Raw genomic sequence first — 18,125 nt, 5'->3', positions numbered from 1 at the left:
AGGGTAGCACACCAACTGATTCTCTTGGGGAACCCCAGGATTCATCTCTAGGGACAGAGTTTGGGGTAGGGCAGTCAGCTGCTGTTGGTGCACTGAAATTTCAGAGTGAAGTAGGGGAGGTATATGGTTCAACTAATTATAATAACAATATTTAACAAGTGTCAGATAAGTGCTGTGTATGCATCATTTCATATAATCCTCATAAAAACTCTTTGAGGTCAAGATTATCACCCTCATTTAGCAGAGAAAAGGAGGGAAGCAAATTGCCCTTAGGTCACTCGTTAAGTGGCTACCAGGGATTTAATGGTAGGGTTGCTTGCCTCTGAAGCTCAGCCTAGCAAACGCTGACTCTGTACCTGGGGCACCCCCACCGTCCCCACCCAGCTCCCACCCCAACATCCTCAGCATTTCAGCAGCACACTTTGTGCCCCTTCACATAGTAAGTATTAACTGAAAATATTGGCGCCATAGCCACTACTAGCACAAGATGCTGAGATACCACGCTGTTTCCCAGTAATCAGTCCCTTAGCTGCATTGTCATATTCACAGTTGTCAGGGTCCCCACGCAACCTTCCCAGTTGTGACGGGAAGTAAGAAGTATCCTTGGACGATTAAGAGCACGCACAGATCTCTGTCTGTGTGCCAGTGCCAAATCCTTGCCTGAGCGACCCTTCTCTGCTCCCTGTGCAATCCTTGCCCTTCCTTCACCAGCGCTCGGCATAGCCTGGGAAGTCTAAATACTGCCCCTCTCTGTTGCAGGCTAGTTAAGAAACGAGTTTGCTATCTTAGATAGTGGGACACTGATGAGGGGAGGCGGTTTCCAGGTGAGGTTACTCAAGGGTCTACTTGATGTTCCTTTCAGTATTTCTCGTATCAGGACAGTAATCCCTCCTCAAACTTGATTTTTTCTCATGTAAAATGCTAGAATCGGAACACCATTTCCCTGTCCTTTTGATGTAACTATGGAACTCACAAGCCTTACTGAAACATGACGGCAGGATGGCAACTTTAGGGCCTGACTAGGAAAACCAAAGAAGAACAGTTGTTCCCCCTTATTCGTGGGGGTTATGTCTCAAGACCCCCACTGGACGCCTAAAACTGTGGACAGTACTGAACCCTCTGTATGCTGTGTTCTTCCCTGTACACACACACCTTTTCACTTTTAAAAGAAGCACTTTGCAGCTTCTCTTTGGGGTCTCTGAATTCTCGGCATCACTACTCTTGTGCTTCGGGGCCATTATTAAGTAAACTAAGTTACTTGAACACCAGCACTGTGATTCCATGACAACTGATTTGATAACCGAGTTGGCTACTGATGGGCGGTTAGCCTCTACAGTGTGGATACGCTGGGCAAAGGGATGATTCACGTGCGGAGCAGGATGAAGTGGGAAGGTGTGAGATTCATCACACTACTCAGAATGGCGCATGATTTAAAACTTATGAATATTTTTTATTTCTGGAATTTTCTGTTTAATATTTCGAACCGCAGTTAAACATGGGTATCTGAAACTGCAGAAAGTGAAGCTGGATAAGTGGGGACTACTGTAGCAAACGTTTGGAAGGGAACCCATCATAGGAACGTGGCCTCTTAGTACCCAAATGTTCTGGAGGAAAGCAAGGCCAGTTTACAGGTACTTTGTTGAGACTCCAACTTGGCCAAAATGCTGAAAGTTTCTTGTAAAGAAGATGTGGTAAATAGGAATTAATTGTTCAGCATTCATTATTAAGAATTGTAACATACTTTTATGGTCCTTTTTTTTAGTCTAGTCTTCTTAGATAATTTTAGTGAACACAGTATTTATACAGTTGTTCACAGGTTCATTCTTCACCTTGGTTTTCCCTAATTCTTGTTTTCTCCCACTTATGGTACCCACTTCTGCCCAACATCAGTGCCACCATAACATTGTCAGTTCTTTATTCTTTTCAAGGCCATTTTCAGGAACCTAAGCCTATAAGCTTAGAAACAGGAGTAATCCCTGTTACTATCATTCCCTAATGTATGTGGTTAAAGTTACCTCTACTCTGAGCCAGGCATACATTCCACCATGTTGGGCTGTGGAGTTAAATGAGATGTGGCCTTTGCCCTCAGGGCGTTTGCAAACTAGCTGGAAAACAAACAAGTATCTAGCTAGATACCAAAGTCAATCAAGATTCTTTTGGTTTCAAGTGATGGCAAATTCAAATTCAAACCATTTTAAGTCAAAATGTAAGGGAGATGGGATAGAGTGGCTCATGTAATCTCAAAATACAGAGGTGTCTGGCTTCAGGCATGTGTGGATCCAGATACTCATGGGATAACATGGGAATCAGTATTGTTTTGTGTCCTAACTCTGGAAAGCTCTCTTTTCATTGTGGCAAGATGACTGCTGGCAGCACTGAACAGCTTAGCAACAGCAGTAGAGAGAAAACTCCTGGGAATTTGAGTCGAGTATGCATTCCTGAAACAATTACTGTGGTCTGAGAGAGTGAAGACGCTTATAAGCCTGGCCTGGATTAGGTGCTCATCCCCGGAGCTGGGACAAGGGGTCAACCCCACTTTTATGACATGATCTGTGAGTTGGGGGAGGGGAGCTTCCAAAGAGAAAATTGTTACCTGATGAAAGGACACCAGAAGCCAGGCAGCTACATATAACAGGGCTCTACTACATATATAATGGATAGCTTATTCCATACAATATCCTTAAGGTTAGTTGGGCATGCTCAGGGGATATCATTAATCACTGGAATTGCCTTCTCCTTGACAAGCAACATCCCTCCAGTCCGAGCCAATCTGGGTTGAATAGACCATAAATGTAACCTGCAAAAATCTGACCCAAATTTGCTCTCCATTGCAGTGACCTAGACAGAAATAATATCACCAGGATCACCAAGATGGACTTCGCTGGACTTAAGAACCTCCGAGTCTTGTAAGTAGCACATGACTCTCCAATAAAACATTTTCATTTTCAGCTCTTCAGGCTTGTGAAAATGTTCCACTGCCCTGACATCACACCGCCAAGCCCTGAGCAATAGGAATTCTCCATTCTGGAGCAGATACTTCATTAGTGTGCCCAGGTTTTCACAGGTGTCTCGATGCTGCTGGCTGGGCTAGACCGATGGGAGAAGTCAGCTACAGTGACAGGGGAAACAGAAGGCTATACACGAATAAATCAACATGTCCAGCTTCTAGGATGACAGCGATGTCAGGTTGACTAACCACGCTTCCCCTCCAAAGAGATTATAATTTCTTCTCCAGCCTGTGCAGTAAAAGAGCAATCAGGACAAAAGTCATTTATCTTGTTGCTTAATGGAGAGGAGGGGAGAGGGGAGGGAGAGAGTCAGACAGGGTCAGAGCCCTTGCTGAACACCCACAGCTGTGCAGACAGGTAGCAAAATTTGAGATGGGCATTAGTGGAATGGGAACAAGGAATATCAGGTCTCACTACTAAGTATTGAACACCCATCTCTAAGTCTGAGTGATTAGAAGCTGCACAAGTGCTTGTCCACTGAAAAGTCTCAGACATTCAGAGGTCCAAGAGAGGTGCAATTGGACCCTCTTTTCTTCTTCACTCAGAAGTTGATTTTGACCCATAAGTGCAGCTCTAGACCTGGAGCATGATTGGGGCAATTTGGTCACTGCCTTGGTATTTGTTTTGTCATGGTATCTTGGCTGGCAGATCTTTACTAGAGGCAACAGGTAAAATCTTAATATCTGACTCCACCTCCTTCTTTTTACTAATAGCCCTTTATCATGCAGCGGATTTTGTTCTAGGGACAGAAAGTACCAGGTTCTGATCCAGACTCAGAATTAACTGCCCATGTTACCTTGGACAAATCACTATACCTCTTTGGGCCTCAGTTTTCTTATTGTAAAATAGGAAATGAATAGTATATAAGTTTACTAGGGCTGCTGTAACAACGTACCACAAACTGGGTGCCTTAAATAATAGAAATTTATTGTCTCACAGTTCTACAGGCCAGAAGTCCAAAATTAAGGTGTCGGCAATGTTGGTCCCTTTTGAGAGCTGTAAGGAAAGGATCTATCTGGTCTAGGCCTCTTTTCTAGCTTCTGGAGGCCTCAGGAATTCCTTGGCTTTTGGATGGTTGTCTTTGCCCTGAGTCTTTTTCCATTGTCTTCCCTCTACGTGTGTCTCTCACTGTGTCCGAATTTCCCCCTTTTTATAAGGACACCAGCCATATTGGACTAGTGTACACCCTAATGCCCCCACTTTAACTCAGTTACCACAGTAAAGATCTCATCTCCAAAAGAATGTCGAATTCTGATAGACTGGGGTTTAGGACATCAACATATGAATTTGGGGGGATGTAATTCAACCCATAATGAATACAAGTCCCTCTAACTCTTGCAATTGCACATATAATGCTTTGTGGTTTTAACATTTTCATGAACTTCCTGTTTATTCTCACTGCAACTCGTGGAGTATTACTTCTATAAAACTGTTTTCCTGATGTAGAAATAGTGGTAATGATGATGAAGATAACCAGTGATATATGTGGTATCTTTCACAGACCACGCTCTATGTCACATAGTTATTAACCCCTATCTGCGGAAACAGAGGCTCAGATAGGTTAAGCAGTCCCAACTCCACATAGCAGGTAACTGAAGGAAGAGGAATCAGAACCCAGGTCATGCGCTTTCTAACCTCCATGCAGTGCCACACTTTACTGGCATTGTAGGAAGTTTGGTTTTAGAAAACCAAACCAAGAAGGTAATTGTCTACCTATTTTGTAAATGCAGCACTGGGGTGCAAGTGGCGTTCCTGAGCCTCCCTGAGCCCCAGTGTATGAGGCACTGGGTCTGAGTGCTGGGCCCCCAGCTAGGAGAAGCTCTCCCCTCGAAGCGTTTCTCGTCTTTGGCCAGGGTACTCTCCCTCTCCACCCCTGAGGGGAGGACCCCACTCTCTGCCAAGTATTTCTTTTGTTCTAAGCAGTAATGTGTCTATCAGATGACCGGCAGCTTCGACAGGTACATAGATCAGAATTGAGATTGGGTTAAGAGTGGGGGAATTCCATGGCTCAATTTTAGGGTGATTTTTATTGGGGAGATATAGACAGTAAACACTTGATTCCAGATCATTTGCCATCTTAAAGTACAGACATTTAGCTTCTCTATTTTTTTTTTCATGTCTAACCCCTGCATCTGTGAAAGATTTCCTTTCGTACAAGTCAGAAATTTCACCTAATGCTTCATATTCTAACAAAGTCAAAAATAACCCTTTGATTTTACCATTACATCAGAAAAGCTAATAAAAATTCCAATTTCCATATCTTCTCTCTGCAAATAGAAAGTTTAAAATAATCACAAAAGATCATATTAATATCCTCTGGATAGTCTACAATATTCCTTTGACTACAATTTATGTTTTCAGTTAATTGGTACATTCTTCTTATTTTGATAAGCAATGCCAAGACCCTCTCCCTTCTCCCACTTTACAGACGATTAATGTGGTGTCTTTCATTATCTCCCTATATAAAGTGGCCCTTTATTACTGTGAAAGTCTGCTAGGCGGGCTAGCTGAAATGCTTTCTAACAAACACCCGTAAAACACCTAGACATATAAACCAGAGTTTCCCTCAATCTTTTCTTTTTAGCTGAGTAACCTAGACAACTATCTATTTTGGAAAGCTTTCATCACACCTTAGCACATTCCCTGAATCTGTTTCTTATTTATACTTTATAGTGAAGCCAGAAAAGACTCAATCGTCTTCAGTAATCTGAGCTTGCCACCCATTTTCCAAGCAGAACTGTTAACATGGTGCTGTGAATGGGCAAAAGCAGATAAAATGGAGATTGGGGAACTTGGGCTTCATTCAAAGACAGTTTCCCCCCAATAAAGTGCATTCAAAGAGAAGATATAAGAATCACCCACAACAAATTATTCTCCCGTGGAGTAGGAGTAGGAAAAGATCTCTTCTGGTGCCATCAGTTTTCTTTCTTTGTAGTCTGTTGTAGGAACTCTGCTATGCCCCCAGTGTGAGAAACAGCTTTATCCCAAATGGGGTTAATAGAAGAGCTAAACTCCACCCAGCCATCATCGTGTGGGGGCGATTTCCGATTCTGATTCAGGGTTAAAAATAAAAAAATAACAAGACCAAAAAAGCTGAAAATGAACAGAGTCTGTGTCCTTCTAACTCAGAACAGACTCAAGCCATAGACAGTCCAGCTTTTTCTGGTTCCCCTGACCTCCTGCATCTGGTCAGTAAAATGAGAATGGTATGGCTTTAGCACTAGCTCCTGAACTGTATCTCAGCTTAGAAGTGATTCAGGGTTAAAAATAAAAAAATAACAAGACCAAAAAAGCTGAAAATGAACAGAGTCTGTGTCCTTCTAACTCAGAACAGACTCAAGCCATAGACAGTCCAGCCTTTTCTGGTTCCCCTGACCTCCTGCATCTGGTCAGTAAAATGAGAATGGTATGGCTTTAGCACTAGCTCCTGAACTGTATCTCAGCTTAGAATACAGTTCTAAGCTGGGTGGGAGGTTCACAGCTCGTTGACTCATTGGGTGGGAGGTTCACAGCTCGTTGACTCATTGATTCAGCAAATATTGATTATTTGTTGAGCCTTTAAGTGCCAGGAATTAGGCTCTGAAAGATCTAGAAAGTAGATCTAAAAGGGGCCCTACATACCTTATCAGTCAGAATCCTAGCAGGAAAGAGATGATACTCACACAGGACAAATGAGGAGACCTAAGTGAAGAATTATTTGCAGAGGTGTAGGCAAGGTCAAGAGAAACCAAGAAGAAACAGTGCAGTTTCCTAGGGCCTGCAACAACAGACCTCTAAGCTTTGAGCAGTGCGGGGGAAGTGGTTACCCTAAGCAAAGGTAAGGACTACCTGACAGGACCTGCGGGCTTAGGTGGAGGGATGCAGTCAACCTGAAGTGACTTTTCAGGGCAGAGCTGGGAATAAAGCTCCCAACCTCACTCACTGCCCTTCTACCCATGGTGTTCTGCTGGTGACTCCCATTGGCTACACTCAGCAAGAAGCCAGAGTCAAGGAAGCTTCTGATGAAACTGGTAAAAGTTAGCTTCCCAGGCCTGAGGAAAGTGGGAAAGGGGCAGATATCTATACAGATATATTTTCATTTCTTCTCCTCCCCTTTCTGAAAGAAGTTAATAGCGTTAGATTAAGTAGTACAGAACTAAGAGATTCATCATAGGAGGTTGGAGTTTGACTCCTTCAGAAACCCAGAGGGGATGTGACACTCAGCCACCCAAGTGTTGCTTGTTATAATTGGGAAATAATGACGACAAGCTCTGTGATGGATTGATTGATAGTAAAGACCCAGCTGAACAAACCACCCGTCACTAATACTGAACTGAATCCCTATTTAGCAAGATGTGCTAGTGTGAGTCTATTAGCATTCCAAGGCCCTCCTTGCCATATGGCAGGGTGGGAAACGAAGAGAAGGGAAGGAAAAGAACATTTATTAAGTCAGCCTCTAATTGTACTCCAGATCCTGGGCTAGAAAATTTACACACCTTATTCTATTTTTATTTTCGCAAGGACTTATGTGATTTTTTTTTTTCTATTTTACAAATGAGGAGACTGAGTCTTAGAGAGGCCAACTGGGGAGCCTATGTGCCCTGCCTGATCCATACTCACTTCTGGCCAATTGTTGATATTTGGAAATGGGAGGGCTGATTTTTCAAAAAGAGTTTCTTGTGGGGTGGGTGTGTGTGTGTGTGTGTGTGTGTGTCTGTCTGTCTGTCTGTCTGTGTCTGTGTGTGCATGCGTGCACATCTATGTGTGTATCAGAGAGAGAGAGAGAGATCCTGATTTTTAATTGTTTGCAACAGATTTACAAGAATGTAAAATATCATCGAGCTCAAATAAAACACCCCATCCCTCTGACAATCTGTAAGTCAGAAACTACATGTGTCCTAGACTAGCCTTTTCCTTGATAAAAAGTCAGTATGTGCTGTGACTCAAAGTCCTCTTCAGTTTTTCTTCCATTCAGTAAGCCCTTATCAAGTGTGTTAGGCAACTGTGTTAGGGCTGGGAGTATGATGATGAACAGAAGGTCTTACCCTCTTGATTCTTAGGCACAGTGGGGAAGAGAGACCTGAGAATAAACACAAAGGCCAGAGTGTTAAGCCCAAGAAGTGCAGGGGGCTGTGAAACGTGCAGAGGTGGGGGCCGTGGAAGGAGTCACTCTGAATGGAGAGCTAAGCCTCTTCAAAGCTACTCTGCCTTCCTTTGCCTTTCCGCCAGGTGCTTCAGGGCGCCTCTCTTCCTGCCTGATCCAGAGAGACCCACAGCCCTTCCTAAACTCCACCTTCCAAAGAAACATCCTTCAATCAGAACTGCATCCCCACTAAGTCCCCGTCAGCCACCAGGGTCAGCCCCTGATGGAAACTATGCAGTTTCATTGCTTCCTTTCCCGACCATCCAGCTAATTCATTTTAAGTTGCCATTTTTTTAAGTTAGAGAAACAAATGTTTCATTGTATGCTCAATTCTTAGGATATGCCACATGCAGGAACCAAACCCACTTAAGCAGAGTACTTAGGTTTTTAATCACCTGCATGGAAGACTTTGGAGGTCAGCCGAGCCGGTGGCTGGGGAGCCCTAGCATTTGTGACTGTCACCCTCATGTTGGGAACAGCCAAGCCCTGGGCAAGGGAGTTCCTGGCACGGGGCTGGTTTTTCTTCGTCACGGGCAGTTGTCCAACAATAGCTTCACTCTTTCTACTAGGTGACCCAGAGACAGAGTGAGCAGAGAAGGCCCCTTCCAATGAAGTATTTTTGAATCCTTGAAGGAGGGAGCTCCGAGGGAAGAGATGTGGCTTATATGTGTGGTTTTTATAGGAAGCAGCTTTTACCTCTTCCTTTTCTGTACAACATCCTGCAGTGCTTGGGGGGACATTTGCTGAGAACATTCTTAAAATAGAGGCATGGAAACCAATCTGTCAGGTAGATTGGTTTCTGTGCAGGCGGCAAAACCCTGGTTACCGTGACACCAAGCTGGGATGTGAGTTATCTTGTCCCACCTTACTGATCCTGCCTGGGGGGTCCTGTGGGTTGTGGCAGAGGCTGAGTGACCATGCCTGCACGGCCTACAATCTAGCCTGCGTATCCCCGAGTTTCTCTTGTCCTTGACCATCGCTGCCTCTGTGTTTCTAGGCACCTGGAAGACAACCAGGTCAGCATCGTCGAGAGAGGTGCCTTCCAGGATCTGAAGCAGCTGGAGCGGTTGTAAGTACAGCACAACCTCCTTTTTTGAAAAGCATTTTTTTTTTTTTTTTTTTGTAAATTTGGCTTCATCACGACCTTGCTTAAAAAAAAGTCTCCAATGTTTAATAAAATGTTTGCTATTATATTTAAAGCACATCAGATTCATGTTTCAGAGACACATAAATGCTTTTTCTCTAAAAGATGCTAGACTTGGCATCTGGGGGTGGCATTTCTTCTTCCCAGCCTTGAGCTCCCTCGTGGGTGAAGGAGGCCCACAGTTAGTGCCCTGTCATGGAAACCAGCATGAGAGGACACCTCCGTCCTCAGGCCCTCTCCTCCTCCCTGTGCCTCCTCGGCCCCATTCTCATGGGAGATGAAGGGTAGCAAGTGGGTGCAGCCTTCAGAATGCCTGTATCTCCTCTGAGCCGGCATCAGCCTGTGGCAGGAAGCCCACACGTTTCCACGAGAGAATACATTGCCAGTGGTTTAAAAATAGGCCGCTCTTCTGACTCTAGCAGAGAGAGAGAGAGGAAAGGGGGCGGGATGGGAGATAGATGGCGCCTCCATTTGTTTTGTTGATTAATGCTTTTGCAGAAAACTCTTAGGTCACTTTGATGAGGGAGGCTGCTCAGATGGTTAAGTGGGCAGCTTCACCTTTCTTCAGTTAATCACATCTGGCAGCTCGTAACATCTGGATATTTGCTTTCTGCCCTCTGAGTGGGGATTGTCCCCAGGAGCACTGAGTCATGCTGGTGGGCGGCTTTCTTCCATGCTTGCCTCCGCATCCTGGTTGACCCGACATTTCAGACTCCTTCCTTTGCAGCTGGGTACAGGGAACTACAACAGCTCACTGCTCCGCCGGATGACCCAGATGGATGGCCCATATTTACCTGTCCTAGTGTCAAATCTCACCCACAGGGATGGGCTTGGGTAAGGTAGAGGGCCTGCCATCAACTCGTTAGCTTGGTGATCATTCCATCTGAGGCGACACGGGAATAGAAAAGAGTGTTGCCCAGCAGAACCCTTATTCCCCACTCCGTTGTGTGAACTGTCTTCATTTACTGCTCTCCTGCCAGGTCGCAGGTCAGCATATGTTCTACTGTTGTTGGTTTGAAAATGACATTTTTTTATGTCATTAGGGAAAATAGTTGTAAAAATAATGAATATTGCCTCTTTTTATGCTTTTATTTTTTTTAAGTTTCTTAAAACTTAGATTCTTCTCTTTATTTAGATCAAGAAAAAAATAAGTATTTGTTTGACCTGGTTCCTTTGTATGACATAGTCAACATTTCTGTGGAAGGATTAACATACTGTTCTTAGTGAAAAGGCCACCTCTTGCTTAGTCTTCTGATTAGAAGGGTAAATAAATTTCTAATTCATTCATTTCATGGTTGTTGGGAGGGAACTAATTGAGTACTTTGGACAGGCTAGGAACTGTGCCAGTATTTTATATGCTGTTATTTTATCCCCACAAAATTCCTGTGAGGTGTTATTACCCTCATTTTGCAGATGAAGAAACAGAGGCCCAGGGAGATGAAGCCAAAGAATTGTCAGGGGGAGCCAAGATTCAAAGCTACATCTGTCCAACATCAAAGCCCACGTCTTTTCATACTTCTGTGCTGCAGGCATTAGATGAAGTGTGATCTTTAGCAATGGCCCTGCAAATAGCCTCTCACATACCCGTTTAACTCCAGGGAATATCAATGAAATGTTTTGGCAAAGGCATTTCTCTTTGGCTTGGTGAACATGGCTGAAATACCGTGCATGTCTTGAGGACTGGGGACATTTGTGAGTTGAACCTGGCTCTCTCTCTGCTTTGGCTAATTAGGAAGGTAACGCTAGCTGCTGTACCAGATAAACCCTCAACTCTCATGGTTTAACCCTGTGGACGTTTACTTCGTATTCATATCAAACCCAGTAAAGGCATTCCAGATTGCTGGGCCTCTGTCCCCCAAGGAAAGACTCAGGGACATAAGTTCCCTCCAGCCCTCAGCCCTGCCATCTTTAAATCTTGGCTTCCAAGGTTCCAGTGCTTGTCTGCATCAAGCCAGTGGAAGGGAAAACAGCATGAAGGGTTGCACATGGGAGATTTTCACGGACAAGACCTGGAAGGAATACAGGTCACTTCCACTCTTATATACCTTGGGCTAGAACTCAGTCACGGAAACTTCTGGGGATGTTAGGAAAGGTAGTCAAGTGATATGCCCAGGAACTAGAGGAAACAGGCTCAGTGAACAGCTAACCAGCCTCTGACTTCTGCTGCAAGCTGAAGAAGTGCTTGGTCAGGAAGAATGGAAGTCTAGGCAGCTGACTAGTATGCACAGCTGGATAGGCACTCTCATTTGAGGCCTTTCACTGTCAGCGAGAGGGAGTGTGTGTGACATTATCCTGACTGGTGTTAATCTGGTTTTATTCAGTCTGTCCCCAAACAGACTGAGAACTGTAGGATGAGAAAATACAATGTATTTGCTATGAACAACTAAAGAAGTAGATGGTCGATTATTCCATCTTAAGCTCTCACTCCTGACTTATCATATGTATGTCGCTATATTTGGTGGTAGATTAATATTCTGAAATACAGGCTGCAGATTACATGAGTTTTGATAATTCATTTCTGGAGTATTTATTTTTATGAGAAAGGTTATTATTAGTTCGATCTCTCAAGCCTTAATGGGGAAAGAGAGAGAATTCTGTCCTGCAGATCTCAACTCAGAATATTCCTCCATGAAAGGATACCTGCTCCAGACTGAGTTAGGTGCCTCTCCTCTCATAGCACATGGCTGTCCCTATTGAAGCACTTATCACACCATATATTAATACCCCATTAGCCTGATTATTTTCCCCCAAAGTATGAGTATGTTGAGGCCAACAATCATTTTCCATTTAGCAATTAATCTCAAAGTCTTGCACAAGATATGATAGTAAATGCTTGTGGAATATTTATCAAATACTTGGGTTTTTGTTTTATGCTAGTAGTTCTCAATTGGGACCATTTTTTCCCCCTAGAGGAACACTTGACAATGTCTAGAGACATTTTTGGTTATCACAACTGGAGGATGCTACTGGCATAATATGAGTAGAGGTCAAGAATGTTGCCAAGCATCCTACAATGCACAGGACAGCATCCAGAACAACGAATTATCCAGTCCAAAATGTTAATAGTGCTAAGGTTGAGAAACTACACTTTACCTATTGCGTCAGGTAGCATCTTAGGCACTTGACATATGTCATCTCATCTAATCCAAACATGTCCCTGACATGATGAAATAAAAAATTCGAAGCCTTGCCTGTGAAGTATTGTTGCCAAATATGTTTACCCTAAATCTAATTAAGCTCGATCTCACTTCTTGTTTCCAGGAAGTAGATAGGTTAGAGGAACAAGTTAAATGAAACTAAAAGGAAACAAATCCCGTAGGTGGGACATTCTGTAAGATAACTGCCCTGGTCCCTTCAAAACGATGTCACGAAAGATATCACACATGAAGTTTGGTGTGGCTCTATTAATAATAGATAAAACAGACTTTAAAATAAAAAAAGCATTATGGTGATAAAGAGAACTATTTCTTAATGATAAAGGAGTAAAGACATACATAAAGCAAATTTTGACAAAAGCAAACAACTGTAGAATAAACATTCTTTTCAAGTGCATATGGAATGTTTATCAAATACGGGTTTAGATATCAGGTCCCAACAAATGTCAAAGAATTAAAATCATATGGATTATTTCCTCTGACCACAACAGAAATATTCAAGAGTCATAAGAAAACAATAAATCAAAAATTTAAGACTATTTGGAAATCGAGTCATATACTTCTAAATAACCTCTGAGTCAGAGAACATATCACAGTGGAAATTAGAAGATATATTTTTCTAAATGTTAATAAACACAATATATTGCAATGCGGAGATTGTAGCCAAAGCCACGCTTAGAGGAAAATGTTTAGCCTTTAAGCTATATTACTCAATTTATGATATATGTTACGTATAGCATATATTTTAAAAGAAGTAAGGATAAAATCTTGATGAAAGTATCCATCTTAAGAAGCCAGAGAAAGAACAAAGTAGAAGGAAGGAAATCAGTAAGAGCCTGAGTGTATGAAATATATATGTGTGTATATGTATGTCTATACACATATGTGTGTATATTAGAAAAATCTAAAAAGCGAAACGTTCATTCTTGAAACAATAAAATTACTGAAATTGGCAAGACTGATCAGAAAACAAAGAGAAGGCTAAATTACCACTATGAAAGATAAAAGGGAGGAAAAACTATGAATTTATAATTTGACAAAGATTACAATGATAGTAAGAGCAGATTTCGAACAACTTTATTTCATTGCCTTTAAAGATTAAGTAAAATTGAGAACTGAAACAAGAAGTGGTAGAAAGTCTGTATAGTTTCATACCCATAAAAATAATTAAATCTTTAATTAAAACCTTCCACCAAGAACATCTAGGCTCAGATGGCTTCACCAGTAAATTCCACCTAAGTTTTACATAATATCAATTTATCATAAACTTATTCTCTAAAAAGAATGATATTTGTCATTTCAACAGTATAGCCTTTATAGCTAAACCCAACAAGGATTGTTCAAGAAAAAATATAAACTAACATATTTCATAACTATTTTTACAAATTTCCTAACAAAATATTAGCAAAATGAATTTGGCGATACATGCAAAAGAATATACTGCAACCAAATTTGGCTTAGTTGATGAAGACAAAGTTGGTTTAATGACTGTTAGTACTTAGAGTGTTCCTGGATGTATAAACTCTTCAAACTAACCAAAACAAGTCTCCTTTTTCAGTGAAAAGCCTAGCATTGATAAGAAACTCATGGGAGTAGTTGATCAGAACAGAAAAAAAATGGTAGGAACAAAGAGAACTTCTTGATGAAAGTGTGAGCAATCAGCAGAAGAGTCATATCTTAGAAAATACAAGCCATATTTTTCATTAGTTTGCAAGAAAAACCAAGAATGAGCTCTAGGTTCTTGAAAGTATAAAAGCTATCACTTCCTACCTCTCCCTCATAAAACTAGAGGAAATTTCTTTCATTTAAGAAATAAACAACCAAAAGGATTATGGCTAAAGCTCATATAAAGTTTTTTTAATAAGAAAAAAAATTTCAAAAGAATAAGAAACTTTCTTTTAATAATACCCAACATAGAACAATGAAACTTGCAAGAAAGAGGTATTCACAAACAGATGAATAAAACTATAATAGATTAGTTCAAAACTAGCTATACAAATTTAAGATGATATAAACTATAAATACTACATAAGACTGAATTTTAAAAACTCAGAAATTAGATGATTAGATAAGAGATTTGAAAGGAGGGGTGAAGAACTCAAACAATTTAGAAGTGAAATCATTTCAAAATACTGCCAATACTGAAGAAGAACAACAAATGGAAGAATTACACTATCCAGTTTCAGACTTACTGTAAAGTTACAGTGATCAAGACAGTATTGGTCCTGGTGAAACAACAGACATATAAATTAATGGAATAGAATGGAGAGCCCAGAAATAGAACCATTCAAATATAGTCAACTGATTTTTAGAGGTGCAGAGACTATTCAATGGAGAAAGAATAGTTTTCCAACAGATGGTGCTGGGACAATTTGATGTTCACATGTGAAAAATTGAACCTAAATACAAACCTTACTTCTTACACAAAATTAAATTTCAAATGTATCATCCTAAATATAAAATATAAAACTTTAAAACTTCTAGAAGAAGACATAAAAGAAAAGTTTACATGACTTCGGGTTTGGGGATGAGTTTTTTTTGTTTTTGTTTTTTTTTTTAAACACAACACCAAAAGCATGAACCATGAAAGAAAAAAAAAAAAAGAATTTTATTAAAATAGAAAACTTTGGTTTTGTGAAGGGCACTGTTAGGAGAATAAAACGACAAGCCACAGATTGGAAGAAAGTTTTGCAAAACACATCTGATAAAGGACTTGTGTGTACAAAACATTCAAAGAATTTTCAAAACTCAACAATAAGAAAACAAACCACCCTGGCTTCCCCCCTGAAACGAAATGGGCAGTAGATTTGAACAGGCACTGTACCAGAGAAGATATATAGATGGCAAATAAGCATATGAGAAAATTCTCAACATCATTTTTCATTAGGGTAATGCCGATTAAACAACAATGAAATACTATTGCACACTTTGTATTGAGACTGGCTAAAACACTGAAACCTGACATCACTAATTGTGGGTGAGGAGGCAGATTAACAGGAACTCTCATTTTTTGCTGTTCAATAATGCAAAATGCAAAAATACAAAATGGCACAGCCACTTTGGAAGACAGTTTAACAGTTTTCTTACAAAGCTAAACAGAGCTTTATATATTCCAGATCAGTGGTTGCTAGGGATTCAGAGAAGAGGCGGTGGAGTGTTGAACACATGCTGCCTGGGAAAGGAGGGCCTTAGGATGCTGAAATGGTAGTTACATGGCATGCATTTATCAAAACCCATAGAATTTTACAGCACAAAGAGGGAACCTTAATGCATATGAATATTTAAAATCTTGAAAATTGGAAGATCCCAAGATGGAATGTAGCCTGTGATGACTCTGTGAGTCAACCTCATTGAAGGTGTTGGGAGAAAAGGTAGATTTGGAACTGAGTGAAGTCTGTAAGACTAAAACCAAAAGGGAACAGCATTAAGTACTATACTCTTGTCAGTAAGTTGTTTCCCACAGGGGAGTGAGTTAACAATTCTGAAATCACTGTGCATGTATATTGCAATTAAACAATGGATGGTGGATGTTGGGGACAGGTTTCTCGCTATTGAAATGGTAGTTACAGAGAAGCAATGCAGGTAACTATAATGATTCATGTAGTAATAGATTAGAGTTGGGGACATGAGTATGAACAAATGTTTAGCCTAATGTAGATACTTTCGCTTAATACAGATTGATATAGACAGAACTATTTATTGATATGTGACTATACATAGGTTTGTATATTTCTTTGCTCTGTCAGCAAGAGTGAGGCATTAGAAACCACAATCTGGGCCCTAGCAATGAGCGTGCCTAGGGCCCAGATTGTGGTTTCTAATGCCATTCTCCAATAAAAAGAAACTAAGGCATCTTGAAGAAATAGGTTAATTCTAGAGCTGAGGCATGAGATATGTTGGACCAGAAAGGAAGTACTCAAACAAACTAAAAAAGCCATACAACCCCTTGTCCCCCAAAAAACAACCCACATTTACGACGGTATGTCAAAGGATTTAGGAGCAAACTGAAAGAGATTTAATGGCAACAAAATAAATATATTGTATTATAACCAAAGTATAAAATAAATATCCACAAGTCCATACTGATATAAATAAATGATTAAATATATAAAGAAATGGGGAGTTGAGAAATCTCCCATGCAGAAGAATTCTAAGTATTTTATGTAGATTTTCTGCCATTAAGGGGGTGGAGCATAACTCCCTACTCCTTAAATGGGGGCTTCGCATAGTGACTTCTTTCATAACTAGTGTATGAATAGAGGAGTAGGGATAGTATATACGACACACACTACCCCAGCCAGGTGATGGAGGTGAATATCAAAAATGGTGTCATATTAATAGTATGTATCTTTGATATGATGCAATGAAAATAGCAGTTTACATCTATGATCCTCATCTCAAAAAAAAACATTAGACACATCCCAGCTGAGGGACATTCTAAACAAAACACCTGAGTAGTCTTCTTCAGTACTGTCTAGGTCATCAAAAACAAAGACAGGCAGAAACTGTCACAGTCTAAAGGAGCATAAGGAAAGATGACAACTAAATGTGATAGGGCATCCTAGATGGTGTCCTAAAACAGGAAAAAAAAAAAAAAAACCAAACGATATATGTTAAAAATTAAGGGAATCTGAATAAAGTATTGACTTTAATACTAACGCATCAATATTGGTTCTGTGGCAAATGTACTATACTAATGTAAGATGTTAGTAATAGGAGAAACTGAGTATAGGGTATATGAGATCACTCTGCACTATCTTCTCAACTTTTATGTAAATCTAAATCGATTCTACTGTAAAAAGTTTGTTTAGGAAACAGGTGACTATGCCAAACCCTGCTTGAATTACAGATTCACAAGCAAAAGAAATGTTACTGTTTTATACCCAAAATACATACATATATACTAATCTAGGTGGAATTCAAGAGTAAATAAATGTAATGGATAATGCTGTAAGAGAAATGGAAAATGGCAAAGCGAATATTTTAAAAATCAGTAAGGAATTAATAAAGAGGTAAAAAAGGATTTAAGAGGAAGTTATAAATACAGAAATCAGTCAAAGAAGCTCTAACACTTACAATATGACTCTCTGAGGAAGAAAACTAAAGCAAAGGAACAAAACAAAACAAATAGTAATAAAAACTTCCTGAAATAAAAGATAGTTTGAAGGTCCATATTGAAAGGGCCCTGAATGCTTAGAAAAATAGATCCTGAAGGTTTAAAACCAAAATACATTCAATAAAACTATTGAATTTTAAAGGAAAACAATTCTTAAGCACATCCATCAGTTAGACACTTATATGGGAAGATTTCCAGCATACTTTTGAAACCAAAGCCAGAATACAGTTGAATAACTCTTTAAGGAAATAAACTCTAAACCAGAGATTTTATAAAATGTAAACCAGAGCAATGTGTGTGTGTGTGTGTGTGTGTGTGTGTGTTCAAGTGTAATGACAACAGACTAATATGAACATTCAGGAACTTGGGCATGATAATGCCCGTGGAGCCCTTCCTAAGGAATCGACCGGTGAACAGTTTTCATACAATCAAAGTGCAGAGACATTGGCACAAGGACAGATACAGTCTGCACTTCCAAAGCTCCCTGGAAGTTAGATGAGGATCTATGACTGAGGTTTGGAATTCTATGGAATAAGAGAAGTGCTGTGTTCTCCATGATCCTCCATGCTGTCTCTTTCCC

The 18,125-nt window shown here is 40.5% G+C and overlaps 1 protein-coding gene across 2 annotated transcripts in view; it reads left to right on the top strand.

The window, feature by feature from the left end:
- The window catches only part of SLIT3 (slit guidance ligand 3), a 545,706-nt gene that overhangs the window by 39,691 nt on the left and 487,890 nt on the right, over positions 1 to 18,125 (top strand). For both annotated transcript variants that reach the window (XM_015585228.1, XM_015585229.2), the window contains exons 2-3: positions 2,835 to 2,906; positions 9,128 to 9,199. In XM_015585228.1, the coding sequence (XP_015440714.1) occupies positions 2,835 to 2,906; positions 9,128 to 9,199 (144 nt within the window). The remainder of the gene's footprint in view (positions 1 to 2,834; positions 2,907 to 9,127; positions 9,200 to 18,125) is intronic.

The sequence above is a fragment of the Pteropus alecto genome, unplaced genomic scaffold, assembly GCF_000325575.1.
Source record: "Pteropus alecto unplaced genomic scaffold, ASM32557v1 scaffold40, whole genome shotgun sequence".
In the NCBI taxonomy this organism is placed as follows: domain Eukaryota; kingdom Metazoa; phylum Chordata; class Mammalia; order Chiroptera; family Pteropodidae; genus Pteropus; species Pteropus alecto.
This window is presented reverse-complemented; position numbering and strand designations above follow the sequence as displayed.